At 40.1% G+C, this 19,862-nt stretch overlaps 1 protein-coding gene across 3 annotated transcripts in view; it reads right to left on the bottom strand.

Annotated features, from left to right (window-relative positions):
* The window catches only part of PTPRR (protein tyrosine phosphatase, receptor type R), a 127,163-nt gene that overhangs the window by 28,516 nt on the left and 78,785 nt on the right, over positions 1–19,862 (bottom strand). For all 3 annotated transcript variants that reach the window (XM_017733233.1, XM_017733235.1, XM_017733232.1), the window contains one exon: positions 2,936–3,122. In XM_017733233.1, coding sequence (XP_017588722.1) covers positions 2,936–3,122 — 187 coding nt within the window. The remainder of the gene's footprint in view (positions 1–2,935; positions 3,123–19,862) is intronic.

A 19,862-nucleotide genomic window follows, 5' to 3' on the forward strand; every position in this document is an offset into this window, starting at 1 on the left:
AAAAGGGGAGCAAATAAGCTCAGCAGACTGCAAACAGCAGGAACATGTGCAAATTAGCATACAAACTCTGTAGCTGTATAGGCAATATATATATATATAGTTTTTTTATTAAACATATATATTTAATTAAATATTTGCAAATAATGTATAAACTGCACACATTCATGTGCTCAGTCACTTGCATGCAATTATAGATGCACATGCATGTTGTTCATGGGCTGGTTTCCCTCTCTGAGTGATACCTTCTAATGACAGCTATTCTGGTTCACATTAGGTTTTAAATGCTGTTCATACACTTGAAGAGGTATGATTTGAATCTCTGAAGGCATTCAAGAAAATGTGGCAAAATTTAGGAAAATTCAGGCAGGTAGTCATTATACCCATGCCTCTATTTTTATGAGGACCTAATTTTATAGATTTAATGAGCTGGCGCTTTCCCATTCAGGAACTGTATTTCTTGGCATTTGAGTGTTTTGGGAATAATGAATTTCATCTTCTGTCACGAACTTCAGATATTGTGTCCCTTGAAGAGTAGCAACTCAGGCCACTAAAGAAAACATATATGCTGGGCAAATTATGTTTCTTCCTCCTTCCAAATCAAGTATATTCTCCCAACCAGATATACCCAATATTTTTGTAGCATTATTAAAAAAAAAAAGAAGAAAAATCTTAATAAATATTATGGAAATATATTTTTATGGTAATTTAAAGCCTTTTATAGTAACAATAAGTAATGTCCCTTTAATTGTTCATGAAAAAAAATTGAAGAACTAAAAATAACCTGAAACTGCTCATGTTATAGTTTTCCACTGAAAACTTTAAACATTTCTCCACTTTTTTCACATTTGGAAATTTTTCATGAGAACTAATAATACTAGTCTCCAGAACCCTGCCTTACTGTATTTCTTTAGCTAGTTAAAATGAGCTGTGTGAGCACAATGGGTGAGGGTTACATACTGCGTTCTTTGCATGCCTCAAGTTCCTACTTGAGCTGTTATCTGTATGAAGGAATACAGTAAACAGATACTGTTCAACAGCTCCATCTTAAACCACATTTTAAAAAATGGTTTAAAAACAGAATAGACAAGTCATGACCTTTTCAATAAAATTCTGTGGAAACACTGAATGGCCAAAGCCATGTTGTGCACCCCTGAGGGACAAATAAAATGTGACTCTGTCTCCCCCAAGATGTGCATAACTGCTGTGTGAGACGATTTGGGTAAACAGGATTCTATGAGGTGCCAATCTGTCTGTACAAACTGTCTCCTAACATAGGGGGTTTAAGTATGATGAAGTTATTTCTTCTGACTTTCCTGCCTAAGCAGCAGAATGGTGGAGAACTTATGGCATAACTGGTGATAAAAGTATGTTGGATGATTGTAATTTTTCCTGTGTACACTGTCTGTCCACTTTTTGGTAGAAGAATTGAGGGACTTACTTTTCTTAAGCAAATGACTTTTACTATAAACCTTGGATTTTACAGGTAAATAAAAGGACTGCATCATACGATGCAATTATTCATAATGAAAAGCTATTTTTAGAGTAAGATGGCATCCATTTTCTATTGATTCATATGCACTAATTGGAAACAAAATGAAACCCAAGGGATCACATGCTCTGGCATGTTAATTTTAATTCCTTCCAGTTTCTCTGATTTAGATATCAGATTTCTCGATATGCAGTTTCTCTGAATCAGTTCTGGAACCCTTCCGAAAAACTGTTACCTCTGGCCCTCTGATTCCCCAGCTGCTGAAGTACAACTGCTACATTACACCTCTCCAGTTAATACATCAGTAAGTGCATACATGGACTCCTTCAGGATTCCTGGATGACTACTAGCTTACTTTTATTAATTTTATTGCTTTGTTATAGAATCCCTTCCACTAATGCTTCAATATCAGATAGAACCTCTATGATCTGCTTGAACCTATCCCTGCCATGGATGCAGGAAATTTCCTAAGTTCTTCTAGGGTCAATGCAGATGCAAATAATGGAGTCACTTCTCACCTCTTGGTTCAACTTCCCCAAATCACTTTTCTACCATTTTGATCATCAATTGATTCTTGTACTCTTTGGTAAGCTTCATGCTGTTGATCTGTTTAAAAATGAAGTTATGATTTTTTTAAAATTCAAGACCATTTTTGCCTTGCCTTACTCAGTTTTCACATTCAAGTGGCATCAGTTTATGCTCTTTTCTATCTCCCTTGTAAAAAGTGTCTCCTTTTTTCTGATAGCTTCTTTCATCTGAGGGTTTTGCAAGATCAGACTTTTTCAGGTCTTCTTAAAGTAATGTGTTGTAATTTGTTTTCCCTGATTGAGTTTTTCTGCTCTTTTTTCCACCTGGCCACTTTCTTCATTTTAGATTATTACCTCTTTTACTAATAAATACACTAATAAAACACTTCAGGGGTTTTTGTCTTGAGTATATTAGGCTGCTGTATGCCATGCTTGTTAAAGATATTTTGGACCTCGGGACATAAGTCCCTTTTGGATAGCGACTGTGGGTGTCCCTATTTGCTCCAAAAAATAATTTACGGTGACTAAAAATTTAGTGCTCAAATTGTAAACATACATGGTGTTTACACGGGAATAAACAAAATCTCCAATTATTACCATGTTTTCTGTCATCATAGCCTTTTTGATGCCTTTGAAACTGTCACAGTGTTACCGTTCTGACTGTTTGCACTGTAGCTCTATTATAACACTTAGCCCATCTATGATGGGACTTCAAACCAAGAGGAATCTGTATTATCCATGACTGACTTATCTGTCTTTAGTGCACAAACATAAAACACCACCTTGAAACTATCTAATGTGCCCTTTGGAAATTATTTGCACCTTGACACTGAAGTGTTGCCTGATTATTTTTCCCCCACAGTTTCTGTTTTGCCACTTATGTCAAAAATCCTCATTTCAAGCATGTTGTTGAACTCACCATGAATTCTGTTTGGAGTAAATGAGAACATGCAACTGCGTCTCGAAGCTGCTGCCGTGTCAGGACGCGGCCAGCTGACTGCAGGTATTCCATCGCTACTTTTTCTCTTGGGGTTGGCACAGTGACGAAAGGTTCAACACTTCCCAAGCTGCTCATATCCAAAGTCAGTGAGACATTGGATCCTCGTCTGCATTAGAAAATAATTAAAACCGTTATATGAGACCTGTGTTACTGCAAATCCCACACTCATGAAGTTGATCCTGAGTTATTTATGCGCCCTTTTTTCTATAGTCACTAATGGATTTGGGCATGCAAAGACTGCAAGACTGGTTTCACCGGTAGCACTGAGGGGACAGAAAACCACGTACATCCTAATTCTTCAATCTAACAACTGATGCTGCAAAAAAAGTGTGCTAGGGGGCAACTATATGAATTATTTTCAGAAGCAGAAACAGCTCCCTATATGCTACTTTATTGTTATGAATGTCAAAGTGGTATCTTGGTAAGGAAGAAATATTTCACAGAAAAAAACCCAGGGGATATATTTCTAACTGATACACATAACAACATGAAATAAATTCATAGTTAAGTTACGTGCATGTTTAAGAATTTATTGAAACTAAATATACATAATGTAGCGAGAAAAATTGACAAAAGCAGCAGAAATTAATGAAAGGCAGTGTAAACATTGTGACTACCAAGACAGTAGACAATGTCTCATGTTAGGTAGAAGGGAAGGGAGAGGCACTAAACCACAATGAATGATCTGTGTCTGAGGAGAAGGAATGGTCACACACTTAAAAGGGGCTGTTTGGAAATGCCAAACATCTCTTGCAGGACAATCAAATTCATAACATTTCCATTTCTACAGGAAAATAAAGTTGGATTCAATGACAACTTTGAACCATGAAAATACAAATAGACTACACTTGTGTGGGTTTGGTATGAGCCCTATTCTTTTTGGGGCTTTCTCAAAACAACACTTAAGAAAACTGGCTTTTTTCATATTTTCAACCCATCAATCAAGTATTATCTACTCGACCTTTTAGCCATATTGATTGCAAAAAATCCATGCTCTGCAAATTGTGATGACTAAACACAAATTTATAGGCATCTATCAAAGTTTTTGTGTTTACTAAGCAGCAATCAGTACTAGACTGACAGATTCAGCTTGCTGAACTGGACTACAGATGCCCAGCTCAGTTAACATTTACGCAAGCAGCTATACACATACAGAGATATGAGAACACCAGTTTGATTCCTACCTCTGCACATTATTGTCTCTCCATTAAGGGGTGCTTACAGGGAAGTTCTTTGAAGTCTTAGTTACTCTATCATGCTTGGATATACACAAAGGTAACATAAGATTGTCCCAAGTCTCTCCTAATAGTCATCCTGCCAGATCAGTACACAACTCTACGCCTTGCCCATTTGTAAAATCACATATGCCAATGATTAACCATTTACTGGATAATCTATTATCCAGTGCTTCCAGTTTTTCTACTAAAACTCTGCTTGGTTGGGTGCATTTCTCATCTGCAGGAGAACTGCTGGGAGAGTGTGACTGCACACCTCTCTGAACACTGGATGTTAAGATACAATTGTCCCTTTTACAGTAATACCATGTATTATTATAAATATAATACTGATATCATCTGATAGTATCTGTGAGGCAAGTGCTATTCCCCCCAATATCGGGGGAATGCTTTCCTCTATAGAATCACAGAATCATTAAGGTTGGAAAAGATCTCTAAGACTGCTGAGTCCAACCTTTGACTGAGCACCACCATGCCAACTAAACCAGAGCATTAAGTGCCATGTCCAATTGTTTCTCAAACACTTTCAGGGACAGTGACTCCACCACCTTCCTGGACAGCCCGTTCCAATTCTTGACAACCCTTTCAGTGAAAAAATTCTTCCTAACTTCCACCCTGAGTCTCCCCTGGCGCAGCTTGAAGCTATTTCCTCTTGTCTGTTGCTCATGGCTTGGGAGAAGAGGTTGACCTCCTTTCAGGCAGTTATAGAGCACAATAAGGTGTCCTCTGAGTCTCCTTTTCTCCAGGCTAAAGATCCTCAGCTCCCTCAGCCTTTCACAGGACTAGTGCTCCTTCCCCAGCTCCATTGCCCTTCTCTGAACATGCTCCAGCACCTCAATGTCCTTCTTGTAGTGAGACGCCCAAAACTGGATACAGGACTCAAGGTGTGGCCTCACCAGAGCTGAGTGAAGGGAGTCAGTCATTGAAGGGGGTCCTGCTGACCACACTATTCCTGACACAGGCCAGGACACCACTGACCTTCTTGGCCAGCTGGGCACATGCTGGATCATGTTCAGCTCCTGTTGACCAGCATCCCCAGGTCCTTTTCTGCTGCGCTGCTTCCAGCCACTTTGCCCCAGCCTGTGGAGCTGCACAGGTTTCTTGTGACACAAGTGCAGGACCTGGCACTTCACCTCGTTGAACCTCATACACATCAGCAGATGCTTCAATGATTTTATTTTAAATTAAGCGATTTCTATCATGTCAGTCTGCATGAATAAAAATTACTTCAGACACTCATCTGTCACTTAGCAAAGCTCAAAGCAACAATGTCCGAGAGACAAGACCACCTGGTGGAATAGGTGAATCTCACATTGTGCCATTTTGTTCACAAGCCTATTTCAGCTTAGGTGATGGGTGGGCGGCAGCAAGAGCTTTGCTGCCCAGGCCTGCAGATGGTAACAGTGAGTCAGCAGTGGGTGTCTGGCTGCCTCCTGGGGTAGATGGGGACAATTTCTGTTGGCACAGGGAAGTGGGTGGGATATGATTCTGCTAATTTTGCTAGAAGGTAGGCTGAAGTGAAGTAGCATCCTGAGCAAAAAATGAGGGTAAGTGGTACATGCACAGACTACCAGTAGTGCTCTGTGCCTCGTGGCACAGCCTGCATGGTACTGGAACCCCAGGCAGCAGTACCAGCATTCACACCCAAATCCAGAGCTGTTACAGTCTGGGAAGTGGGCACACCATAGTGGCTGCTCTCAGATGGACCCTGCAGGAGGGTGCTGGCTCACATGCCCATGGATTTCCCTGGGGACTGCTCCAGCCTGTGGGGGGAAATCAGTTCCCAGCTTCACACCACTGCTCAAGGAAAACATCCTGTTAGACCTTTCTGTCACAAAACCCCTCCTGCGCAAGCACCTTTTCTGACCATGCCTAGCAATTTATTCCATGGAAAAAGGCAGTCCCTCAAACAGGTGGCTCTGAGTGCATATATTGCAAATCCAATCTTTTGAAAACCATCCAGAAATCCACAGAAGAGCTGTGCAATGAATCCCTCCAAATCTGTTTAGGCTACCTTTGGTTGAGAAATGGGTAGCAATTTAGATCCAGACATACTTCTGGGAGAGCCTACTGGGATTTCCTAATATAGAGGAAAAGTATTCCCATTGTCCAGCAACAAAGTACAGTGAAAATGTTAATATTTTCTTTGGCTTTTACATTGTTATAACTGACAGTCTTGGCAACAGGGCGATTTCCTTTTTAACAACAACAAAAAAATATACCTGATCTAATTATAACTGTGAGTTTACAGCTTTTACCATTTATGGGGATTATTGATGAACACTGGTCTTGAGGATCTTACTTACTCTGGAAAGAAGAACCAGTTCTTAGATGCACATCTAATACATTAAAAGGTACACATTGAATAAAAACTGAATATAGAGCAATCTTCTTAGAAGTTCATAAGAGGACATATAGTGGATCAGAGTTCTAAAGGTAATTCTTCCATAAATATGGGGATCTTGAAAAACCCTTTTGAAGTAGTATTCTTCAATTAATAAAATTTTTAAAATAATGTTTACATATTTTAGAAATGCTATAACCAGTACTAGTGTTAATCACACATACTTCTTTATTGCATTCTTTATGCTGAGGAATAGGGCTGAAAACAGAACGTATTGCATTAAAAGATGAGGGAGAGCCTGAACCACCATGTGTTTGTATGTTCTAATAGAAGATGCTTATAGTCTCAGGTCTTCCTCTAGACTCTCTGGATTCTCTATGTTCCTTTAATAGTTAAATTCTTCACTCTCTGTTGAAGAATAGAAAGCAAGAATTCTCTTTTACTACCTGGATGGAAAGAGGTTACCTGTTGAGCTCACCTTTTCCCATCTTACTAGGAGGGACTGCACAAGGCTGGCCACAGAGCAGTAAGGAGGTACCACCTAAAACAAAGCCCATGTTTGGTAACTATCCCTTGCCTACGTTAGGTTTTGAATAAGGAAATCACAATCAGGCCAGAGACACTTCAAGTCTGACAGCTTATTTTACTTGGAGATAAACACACAAATATATATATATATACATAGATATATTTATCTCCTGACTGTTATTTTTCCACCTCAAATTAGAGTAAGGGAACCATACACATGGGTTTTCCCTTATTTCCCCTGGCCAAGCTTTTTTTACCTTTTAAATAACTTTATATTCTTTATGTCCCCTATGTGAATAGTCTGGGCCAAATAAGGGAAGATTTTGTTATGATACACCTACCCCAGCATCCTCTCGAGGTTGTGTCTTGATGGGGAAGAGCACCATGTGAGGAATCTGAGGAATTGTAAACATTCATGACAACATTATATTAAAATTGTCAGGAGACTAACTCTTATGAAGTTCCACCAGCTGGGACAGCCACCTCATCACTGGTACGTGAATAGTGCAATCAGGAAACCACTTGTGTCTGTGTATTGTCTGGAATCCCAGAGGGGGGTCTTACTAACATACTCGCAGGTCTCTTTTCAGTTGGATAATAGGAACAAGTCCACTGACAAGAATTCACTGGAGTATTTTAAATAATACATTTATAGAAGCAGATTTTATTACAAGGCATGATAAAATAAAAATTTTAAAAGGAATGTTTGTTTGAAAAGTGTTGAAAGGAAGCTCCACCTGTCCACGTTGGAGGGCCACCAGGTTACTAAAGCCCTATTAATCATTACTGAGGTAATTTCCAGGTCTTCCCTGACCCTAAAATTAAGCCACAGATGTTGATTATGAAAATCCAATTGCCTGACACGTTTTCCCAGTTGTTTATTTAAGTTGAGTAATTTCTTTAAATACACATTCCCATGTTTATTCAGCACTCCTGAAAAATGCAACACCCAGATTCCTGAGCCCCGGCCTCTCATTCTCTCTAGTGGTTTTGGAAGCAGCGGTGATGGCTGCTGCCCTCTAGGAGTCACTGCCCTCTGACCTCAGAACTACGGACACGGGAGGTGCTTCCTCCTGTGCCATCGGTCCTCCGTCCCCCAGCCGAGCTGCTGTGCAGCTCAGGAGGGAGCTGGGTCAGGCATGTGGGTGGAAGAAAGTCAATAATTAGCATGAAGAGTGGAGCTGGATGCAGTTGCTGGGGAGAGAGTTTGCTTCGGGTCCTCAGATGCTGCTTGTACCAGGGAACACTACACAGGGCTACTCTCCCTGGGTTTTACTGAAGGGAAATCACCACAGTTGCCCCGTGCCTTTTCTTTCTCTGGTGCTCACAGATTAGGCCTAAACATGGGTCCTGAGTCTCTCACCTTGCGGGTCCATCTCGTTAGCAAATGCACTGAATGAAGGTGGGGTTTGCTCTGCTATAATTGCACTGGGAGAGCACAACAAGGCACATGCTTCCCAGCACTTACTCCCTTACTGCTGCCAGACTTCACCTGCATATGTAGTTTTATGTTTCAGTAGAGCAATTCAAAGGGAAAAAAAGTATGTTTGGAAAAAAGAACAATGGAAAAAATACAGGTCTCAGCTTTCTTTCTGCTTTTAGCAAAATAGCTAAGAGAAAACATGGTCATGTAGATGAACTAATGTGATATGTAAAACTCTAGTAGAATGTGTAAAGTACAGTAAATTAGAAAAGGACTTAGTATTGTTATTAATCCTCAATACCAATAGAAAATAAATAAAAGTAGGAAACTGTGGCTTCATCAAGAAAAATCAGTGCTGGAAAAAGGAAAAGTAGAAAAGCAGGAGTACAGAAAGGTTAAAATAATCTTTTCAAATGACTGAAGATATTGCTGTTTTCTTCCTGCCTTGGGCAAATAGTAATATGGGTCATCTAATAAACAACTGAGACATTTCTTCACAAATGAAGATCTATAATATCCATTACAGACAGTCCTGAGAAGGTTAAGAGATTACTCTCATTTGAAGCAAGATATACTTTGATAAGTTTTAAAGTAACATTCACAGTACTGTTAAATAGTTGTTTCTAATGCATAAGAACAATTTCTATATTTTTCAAAAGTGCATAAATAAGATTCTTGCTCTATACTTGGTATCCTGAAATATATATCCACCATGTGCTGCTGATACTACTGGACATCTTGGGAAAGTAGGGCTGGATGAGAGTATGGTTACATTAATGGGTGTGATAATCTCTTGATTTTCTTCTGAGCATCAGCAAACTATCTCAAATGAGTCTAAGAATACAATAAAAATCCATTATTGACCATGCCAATTTAAAATATGAAGATATATTTTTTTCTTACATCTACATTCTTTTCTTGGAAATGTAGAGCTCATAAGTTTCAGTTTTCTGTTGTGCTGCAGCACATATTACAGAATATTCTGATAGAAAACCCCATGAGTTCTGATAGTATGCAATACCCATTAATGTAATTATCTTGCTATTTACTCTTACTTTCCACAAAGGTTAATCAATATCATCAGTATTAGTTTGAGAAAATGACGAATTAAAAATCGTTAGGTAAGTATGTGAATGTCATCCTAACACATAAATATTTGCACACGGTATTTATTGCACATACTGTACTTTTAATTTTTACACTCCCAGGTGCCCTAAGAAGCACTAATATACAGATGCCATGCTTGGCAGACCCACAGTGAAAACTCAGTCTCCCAAATGCTCTCTGCTTTACCTGCTAACACTTCTGAGAGTTTCACTTGAACAAGAGCTGTGGCTTTTAGGAACCACTCTGACCTGAGGTTATTCACACTTTTCAACAAACCAAAACTGTATCACACCCCAGACTGAAGTACTCAAAAATCAGAAGTTGAGATCAACCAACTAACAAGGCCAAAAGAGAATTTACTTTGCATTATGACCAGTCTAAATTGATAGAGCCTGATACCTTGAAGGATCTGCTCTGCTCAGCTCATGTTTGGTTATTTTGCAGCTACTTTATTATGCATGAAAATAAAAATTCAGGACCTTAGTTCCACCTTCAGCACTTGGGTGTGCAGTAGGTCAAGACTTGATCTTCCCCACTCTCCTGCTATCCCCTGACACACCAGTGCTACTTAAACCACCAGAAACTACCCACTGACTTCTCATTACGCATGGGAACAGTAAATCTCTCTTTTCCTATGGCTTCCTGGCCTCATTTCCAAGACCTTATTCCTCTCACAGATAAACTTTCCTCTAGCTCTGATTTTTCCTTTCCAGAGAGGAGATCCTGGAAAGACAGGTAGATTTTAGCTGAATTTTCCACAAACATGCTTAACAATTAAGTGGTTAATATTACTGATATTTATGTAATTTCTACTCTGGCTTGCAGACATCTGCACCTGAGACAAATCCTGTAGCCATTGGTGTGAGCAGCCCCATCTCACCAAACCAAGGACCTCATTTACAGAGGCTAATTGGATATAACACTAAGCTAATACCTATCACCTGAAAGCCATAGATGGAATATATTTAAGCTCAGGACTCTAAGAAAGGCAATAGTATGAAGTATGCATCTTCTTGGGAAGAATATCTGCTATTTCTGGTCATGTTTGCTCTGTCACACAGCTCTCCTCACAGTTATTTCAGTGTTGTATTTTTATTTTTCTCTATTTATTTGTCACTCAAAACACTGATGCTTTCTGACTCTGAGGAAGGGGTCTGGAAATGATGACAGTAAGCTGTGTACCTACTGAAAGAAGAAGAGGAATATATGGCTGCTGTGAGGCAAGTCTTCCAATCATCTATGGCCTCCCAGCTACAAAAAATCACCTGGCAGCATGTTCTATTACTCTCTGAGTCCACAGAAACTGATCTGGAGCCTCAGTGATGAAGTTTAAACAGCTTTTTTGAAAACTGGAGGCATTTCATGTTCTCTCCGGAGGGTCTGATCTTGTTCCCACAGCCATGAGCGAGTGTAGGCCAATACATCCAGCGCTAAGTTGCAAACAATTCTCAGGATCTACTCACAGCTCAGCAGGTCAAAATGAGCTGAGGAAACGGTTTTGACAAGTACTTCTGGATTAAGTTTTAAGCAATCAGTATCTGGTTAGGACAGGAATGGCTCAATATCCTGTAGAGGAAAACAGCTGACATGAGTGTAGTTTCAACTTTCCCTCTTTTAATCAGGCCTTCTAATGTTCTGCCAATTCACTCCTGTTCTGCCCTCGATAAGGCAATGCTGCTCAGCTACGGGAACTGACTGTTCAAAAATGCAAAGCTTAAACAGCCTCCCATCTTTTCCTGTAGATTACTTCTACAATCAAATTGCATTTTGTCACGCAAACTCATCTCTTCAATAAAATTTGAATGGCAACATAAAGCTCTGTCTCTGTTTCATAGTCACATATGTGCCTGCAGCATGAGTGAAAATTGAGTTTAATGTTCAGAAGTAAAAATAAATGAAGATGCTAATTTGTTGTGCCTATTTGAGCTGTTTATTCCAAGAGCTGAACAAATGTTTACAAATTTGTGGTTAATTTTCTTTAGATGGTAGATCTTTAATTGAATGCAGTCTTGCTCACTACTGTTCTTATCGGCTTGCATTGCAGCATTGCTCTATTTCATATTGGAGGCCTCATTGCACAAACTTACTGGATGACCTGTTCTCTCTCTGATTACTGCACATGCTAATTTAAACCAAGCTACAGTGAATATAAGCAAAAGGAGTTAAAAGAATAGGAAGAAGGAAAAGAGAATGGAGAGTAATAATTATTGACTGCTAGGGCTGCACATATTAAATAAATGCACAACTTAAGGAGCTCAAATAATGCATTTATTTAAGGTAAGCCAACAAGGACTGTTAAAAAACCTCCACATATTCTGTCTGCTCTATATTTTGCTTAAAAGAAAAAAAGCAATTTGGAAAATATTTTTGTCATACTTGCATGAGTTTCCCCTCTATGCTTCCAGTTCATAAATACCTCTGTGACACCTTGGAGGAGCTGTAGCCATGTACCACCATTGCCAATTCAGATCTCTTATCCAGGTGCAAAACTTTTCCCAAATCATCCAAGGCCCACTTCTTTGCTGAGCACTATATCATGCCTACAGGGTGCTTGCCTGCATTACACAGAGAACAGCCTATCTAGGAAAACTGATCTAATCAGTGAGGATGGAGAGGTGCAACACTACAGCAATAGCTTCGGGGAAGTGGTTTTTTAAGACTATTTAACTGACATTTTATGCTATTTAGTTGGTATGTAATTAAATAAATGAATAATGGATCTTGTATTTTTCATCTTTCAGATGAAAAAAATGTTGGTTTAGGTTTTTTTCATAAGAGGAGCCTTAGGTAAGTCAATTTAGCTTCATGTATTCCATAATAATTAATGTCTTAAGCACAAATTCTACTTCCATCCTGCAACCGCTGCTCATTTAAGGAATATAATCTACAACCCTTAAATCCAAACAAGCAAACATATAATCTATTTGCACATTAATGTCCTTCAATACTCTTTTGAGGCTTTAACCAAAACCAGCTGACCTGGAAAAAGACATGGGCAGAAATATTCTTAATGTAAATGGGCAGTATCTTCAGACAGTACCAGTAAGAGAAAATTATTTTTTATTGTGACTTGAAGACTAATCAGTACAATGAGTTCTTTCCTGGTGAGTTTGCCATTTGGGAAAGACAGGAAGGAACATCTGGGAAAAGAGGCGTTTACTACACCCTGTCAACCTTAAGATAATAAAAAAGCACATTCCTTGTTTATTTGACTTGGTCGTCATTATCTTTAAACTACTGCAAGTGTCATATGGAAGATTTCTAAGCAGACAAATGAATTGTTAGTGCACTTTGAAGAAATAACTGAACAGCAGCACTTTCTGAAGAAAACCTCCAGACTCACAATGTTGCTCAACAGAGCTGCGCCACCTATGGACGTTTCCAAAGGGAGCCGGCAGAACAGCTCCGGTCACAGTGGACGAAGCATCTCAGGCTGCCTGTACAGACCCCAAATCCTTGTAGCACTGGAACACAGTTCCATTTCCAGGGTGACTAATGTGTCTAAGCTGTACAATGAATTGATGAGATTTAAGCTCTTAGAGACAGAACCCATATATGTGCTCTTAGATCTGCCATTTATCTGCTTCTAAATTCTCCAGACCTGACACCTAAGCTACATATATAAACCTTTCTCTCTTTCCAGCTTTTTTTTTCTTGATCCACTTTCATACTCTGGCTTTGTTTTCTATGGGAAGGCTTGCTCAAACAAGTATATTAATGTGAGAAGTGCCTGCATTCCCTTTGAAAATAAAGTTTAGGAAATCCACTTAGGCTTGCAATTTGAAACAGAGCAATGTTTAAATGCTTTTAAGACAATTTCAAATGTCTGCATGACAAGGTGTACTTTATCTTGCACTTCAGAGGTTAGGTAGACCTTTAAAGGAGACATTGCCAAGCTGTGCAGTCTCATTTAGGGCTGAACACCTGACAAGGAACAGACAAGTAAGTGAACTGGAGCTCTTTTCTACAGAGCTCAGCAGATCCCTTGAAGTCCATGGCCCTGGACTGCCTGCCTTCATCAGAGACATTCCTATAGGGGGCTGCCTAGGCAGGGCTCTAGAAAAGGGAAATGCATCTGTACCTGCACCCAGAGATGAAGGCCAGAGCGAAGGCTTTCTGATCTACTCTTTTTCATATACACCATCAATGAATAAGAACAGATTAAAAAATTCACAGTGAAATAATGACAATTGCTTCAGATTCACAGTCCTCTATTAGCAAAGAATTCATGGCATCGAGAAACTTACAGAGTTTGATTTAAATTCACTTCTATGAATTTGAATAAGGGAGGGAAAAGTGAGGATTCTGACAAAAGTAGCATTCCTCTAAATGCGCATTGCATTATGAAATAATGAGAAAAGAGAGAAGTTGTATCTGAAAGATAAACTGAACTCAGTCCCAAACTGATCTCCACCCCATCTATCTCAGCACAAATGCTTCCAACACACAGGGCTTCATATGGCTAATGATGTAATATGGGTCAGGTTAACATACACTGAAGGCAGTAATGTAGAATATGAAAATAAATTTGGTGTACTTTGTAAGGCCAAAGATTGTCCAGTATCCTGTTTCCAACAGCAAGAGGAGGTTTAGGGAAAGCACGCAAGACAAAGCAAGCAGGAATTATTGATTACTTAATTGATACTGTTACTTATTTTTACTATGTTCTCCATCTTCCGGCAATCTGTAGTTTAGGAACGTCCTGAACCAAAGGGTGCTTCCCCATCTTTGTGCCTGGTGTTTCTCTTCTGTAGTTTTTCCTTCAGACAGCTTTCTTAGCCCACCTTATGACCTCTGCACTGACCCAGGATGATGAGCTCTGTAGCCAGGAGCCAGGCAATAGTGAGCACTATATATGGGGACTAGAGGGGTATTTAAACCATCTGCATTTGTGAAAATCCTTGTGATGAAGCAGAAAACATTTTTTTTTAATATAATCTTATCAGTAAATTGCAAACACACTCTCAGTAGCTACAGGATTAACCTGAGGATTAATTACAATACCAGCTTTCTGCTTTACACAATGCTGCCTTCTTTTGCAAACCTACTCAGTATTGTGCTCTGTGGGCCAAACTCTCTTCCCAGATACGTCTATAAATCCACTGAGGCCAAACAAGCTAGACAGAGTCTGAAGTGAAACAAGCCCATGCAAATTGCATTTGTTAACTATTGTGTACTTTTCTGCTGTTCTCATTGTTTTCCTTCATTTCTTGTAAGACTGTGCTTTTAGGTCCACTATCAAATCCAGAGAAAGGAACTGAAAGCCTCTGGACTATGCAGCAGTCTCCCAGTGGAATTTTTTATGACTCAGGAAGGATTTGAGACATCTCAAAAACAGGAGATGCGGCTGTCAGGGGATGGTGGGAAGCAGAAGAGTCAGCCTTGGCAGAGGGGCAAACTTGGCTGCCTCCTGCCCAGCACCAGCCCCATCTCTTGCTTTCCAGGGAGCTGCCATTGGTCATCCTGAAGCACTGGGACTGAATTCCCTAGAGAAACATTGTACTTAACGACATTTTTCTGTGTGGGAATTATATACACTACTTCCCCTTCTGATGCCTATCGCATATTTGAGCGGTCATTTGAAGTTGCTGTGTTCTGTTTTGCTCCTGTTAAAAAATCATAGTATTAACATAACAGGGATAATTATAGATACCATAAATTAATAACAATACACTCTGTTTGTTAGCATCAAAGTACATTCTTTGATAGAGAACATAAGGAAAGTCCCTGTCCCAGAAAGAAATATCACTTTTGTAGCTTCTTATAGACTCCCCTGGTTAGAGAAATTAATGGAGAGTTCAAAGCCAAGGTATTTCATGAAGATAGGCACTGATTTGCAATAACATATTGGATCACTTAACCAATTAATATCCCACTTGTCTTGGGATGAAAATCATAAAAAGAGTTCCTGAAATGTCTTGGAAACTCAGCTAAGGTTCAAAGTCTAACTACACGGGTGCATCAGCTTGCATATGATGGTATCAAAGCAGACAAATAACTCCAGCAAGAGCCTGGCTGAAATCTCAGTGTTGTGCGGAATCAGCTCTGCCTCTGGGCAGTATTTCTCTGGCTGAGCCATTCTCATGGTATACTTTGGGCATTCTCATCTCTGCCACGATGCTATTGCTTCTGTGTTTCCTGAGGCATGTCTGATTGTCTGTATGCATTTACTACCTTGTCTGATATTTAGAATGTAAGTCTTTTGGATAAAGGAACATTTCTTTTTTGTGTACATATGGAGTCTTGCACAGAGGGATCCTGATCTGTGAGCAAGGCTCTCAGGTACTGAGAGAATGCTAAAGAGAATTTCTGGCAAGAGCTGAGAAATACTCCAGCCCACAGATTTACATGCAGTATTCTCTGAGCAAAGGTGTATTTGCAAACAGGAGACATTTCTGCTAGCTAACAATGTTAAACTTTCTGTGCATACTAGCTCTGACTATGTAAGAGAACTCTGCTGAATATCCAGAACTGGATTTTTCAAAAAAGAAGCAGTATAATTAGTCAACTCTCATAATTTTTAAGAGTCCTCCTAGCACTGCATAGAAATAAAATTAATTATGATTGCACTTAAGGAAAAGATTCATGGCCTGGACTGTTAACCGATGGCTACAATGTAAACTGGATGTAAGCGCTGCCCAGCACATGGCTTCTTGGAATTCAAAGAAATACTTGGCTAGCTTACATTCCAGTTTTGGAGACACTTTGACCTTTTTCTCTTCTTTCTCTAACTGTTTTCTGTGTCTGCTCCTAACAGTTTAAATTAAGGGGAACTGAACTAAGTTCAGCTTTAGGCTGCCCTGTAAAAGAAATGTCATGAGCAGAGATAAATGCATTCCAACACAAGAGGAAAGGTGAATATTTTTGTTTTGAAGCATTAACCTTTTTCAGACATTAATGGGGACACTCAAGGAAACTTTTCTATAAAAACCCCAAATGTGAAAAATAAACCTTCCTCCTAAATATCAAAACTCTGTATATCTGATATGGATGCTTCCTTCTACACTGTTTTGCTGAAACCAGAACTTGTGGGTACAAGTCAAAGGCTCAGGAGATACTTCCTGCTTACAAACCAGTCTCATAAAGAAGCTGGTGCCTTTGTCCCTTAGCGCAGCATTTCCAAACTACCATTGTGAAAAGGTGATACATTAGGTTGCAAATGTCACAGATGGACACATCCTGCTAAGGGCTGAGATGACATGCCCAGAGCATACAAGTCCATCTAATGTGCATCTCCTCACTTTCCCAGATGTCCCACTCTGCCTGCACATTAGGACAGCTGGTGAAGCAGTCACAGAAACCATGCCTGGACAGTCAAGCACAAATAAATTAGACCAGAGAGGAGCTGAGGAAATCAGTCACTGGAAAGCTGCATCAGAGTTTAACCCTCTGATCTCCAAACATCACTTTAAGACCCAAAACTGCTGCTGAAAAAGACAAGGGGATTACTCACACAACTCAAATTACTCATGGGGTCAGGGCAAAAACGGTCCCTGTAAATCTCAGGCTCAAGAAGCACTTAAATAATAACATGGGTATTTTCCCTTGTGGGACTTTTCAAAAGATCAGCTGGACAAATCACTGCAAACCCACCAAAACTGTCTACCAGATGGCAGCCACTGATTAATTTGTCTTAACTTAAGCCAAAAAGGAAGAAAATGTGATGGGTGGAGCCGTAAAGACAAGCACAATCAACATCCGACCAAATAGGGTTTCCTGTCACCTTGGGAACGACACTGATTGGCACTGCGGTTTCCTGTGTACAAGCTAAAACCAGTAGCAACTGGAGTAACAAGAATAAACGCCAGATAAGAGACCTGGGAATACAATAAAATTATTAAAAAATTCCTGGCTAAACCTCAGAGGACAGTAAAGGCAAAAGCAAGGGTAGGCATAGACTGCATATGCTAAACAGAGCATTCCCCTGTTCATGAGAGCAGAGGGCCATGAAGCTGCATCAGAAGAATTTCTCTAAACAAGTGTAGGCTAATTTGCCTAAAACCACTCCCAAAAGCGAGAGTCATGTGCTTTGGAAAGTTTTATCTCTTCGCAAGGGAAGAAAAAAGGGATGTGGGACATTTCAAAGCAGAGATGGAAATAGGAGTGGAAACCTACTGTCAACCCACACTAATCTGAAATAATTTTAAGATGTGCCAGAGACACACTGTGGGTGTAAGTTTGGGCAATGGTACACAGTTATTTGCATCTATTTATTTAGATTACAACTCCCACAGAGTTTTGCTTCAAAGAGCTCTAACCACAACCAAAACAGCTTCTCAACCAGCCAGGAGTCAAACAGTTAAAATATGGAGTTTAGAGGGTCTTTGTTAAGCTGGTGCCTGAGTTCACTTCCTCTCCAGAGAAAGGGGACAATTCACATTCCTGCCTTCTTCCTACACTGCAGATAAGTAAAGATGTCTGTAATGGGTTGGACAGAACAGACATTCATGCAACTCAAAGATCTGGCACTGGCAGAAAGTTTTTAGAGTGACTGTGCACTTACAGAAATGTTTCACAAATGCAGGTTGGAGGCACAGCATTATTCTCTCTCTAGTGATGAATCCACGTGCCAACACAGCCCTCTTGGGCATTGAGAAGGAGACCCTCAAAGCTGAATCCCACCTCATGTTCCCCATTACTTAGTTTCTCCCACCTCAGTAGCCCAGGTTTACAGTCCTTTTCTTTACTCTTCACCCAGAGTGCAGGTGCCAGCAGTCAGTGTGGCTTTCCAGCTAGCTGAGATGGCCTGAGGAGGAGGAAAGACACAACGTAGGGTTTCAGGGAGACCCTGCACTGAAAAGAGAATTACCTAAAAGGCCATAAGCAACTGCCTACAATCAGGACTGCTCCCCTCGTATCAGCTGCTACACCCACTGCACACTTCTTCATGTGCTAGCTACATCTTGAAAAAAAATCACAGTGCCAGGAAAACAAACCCAGGCACTGAGTGACAGTGCTACATATCAATCATTGCAGCCCTGGTTTGTTTTTAGCCTTTGACAACAAGAGCACTCCAAAGCAATTTATGGTTTGGGAATGAGCACATGCACAAACCATTCTCAGGAGGCAGTCTGCATCCAGTCCCTGCTTTTTTGGAGGCAAAGAGAGCTTGGCAGTATGGACGCAAACCAATCTCTGCTATGCAGCCTTAGTGCTGTAAGTGCATCTAGGTGTGTTGAATTTGTAAGTGGATGCCCCACCCCTGGAGGTGTTCAAGGTCAGGCTGGATGGGGCTTTGAGCAACCTGACCAAGTGGAAAGCGTCCCTGCCCTTGGCAGTGGGGCTAGAACTAGATTTTCTTCCAAGTCCCTTTCAACCCAAACCATTTTATGAATCTATGATGTTACAGACCAGGATGGAATACAGCTGCCAAATGAGAGAAATGTATTTTTAGGTCCTTCAGAAAGTGTGTGTGTGTGGGGATTGTAAGTGTATTCTCTCCCTCTTCTTAAATGATGTGAACAAATAGTAGCAAGTAGGACTTTTACTGCACCTAAGGTTAAGGTTCTCATCTTCGCTACATCTCTTCAGATGGACACAACATCCAGCCATCCTCAATCCAGTGGTTAGGAATATGGCTGGAGGAGGTTTATGTGCCAAAAAGTGCTCTAATGAGTTGGTAGAAGAGACAGATCAGAGCACAAAAATTCTTGCCTCCCACCTCAAACTCAGTTTACTGGTCCCCGGTTCTTTGCAAATTCCTTCAGGACAGGATATCACCATAAAACTATTCCACAACTTGTACTTTTGTGTTGGCACATAGCTTTGCTTCAAACAATTACACTGACATTTTCCTAATACAATCCCTACAATTTAAATTAAGAATGCAGAAAGCATACTCAGCGCCACACAATAGGGAAAATTTATCCTCCAAATCTATACAAAGCTAGCATATTTTAGTCAGGAAACTCAAGGCCCCTTCCTGTAAATATTTTAAGTTCACATGTTTGTGCAGTAAACTACAAAACCTGGCATGTTTATAGTAGCCCAACTGCAAGGTGCTACCCTCTGAGCGTTACTTGAAATTATTACTCACAATGGATGGTTTTGTGTAATGATAATGGATCAGCAACACTGTAATTGTATTTGCAGCAACTGTGCTCTGTGATCTAAAAATCAGAACACAGACAGAGAGAATTGTTGGAAATTTTTCTCATCTATTAGAGCAGAGATGTGGTTGAACAGTGATATCCTGAGGTGTAGCTGAGG

Source organism: Corvus brachyrhynchos, unplaced genomic scaffold (genome assembly GCF_000691975.1).
Source record: "Corvus brachyrhynchos isolate BGI_N302 unplaced genomic scaffold, ASM69197v1 scaffold32, whole genome shotgun sequence".
Lineage (NCBI taxonomy): Eukaryota > Metazoa > Chordata > Aves > Passeriformes > Corvidae > Corvus > Corvus brachyrhynchos.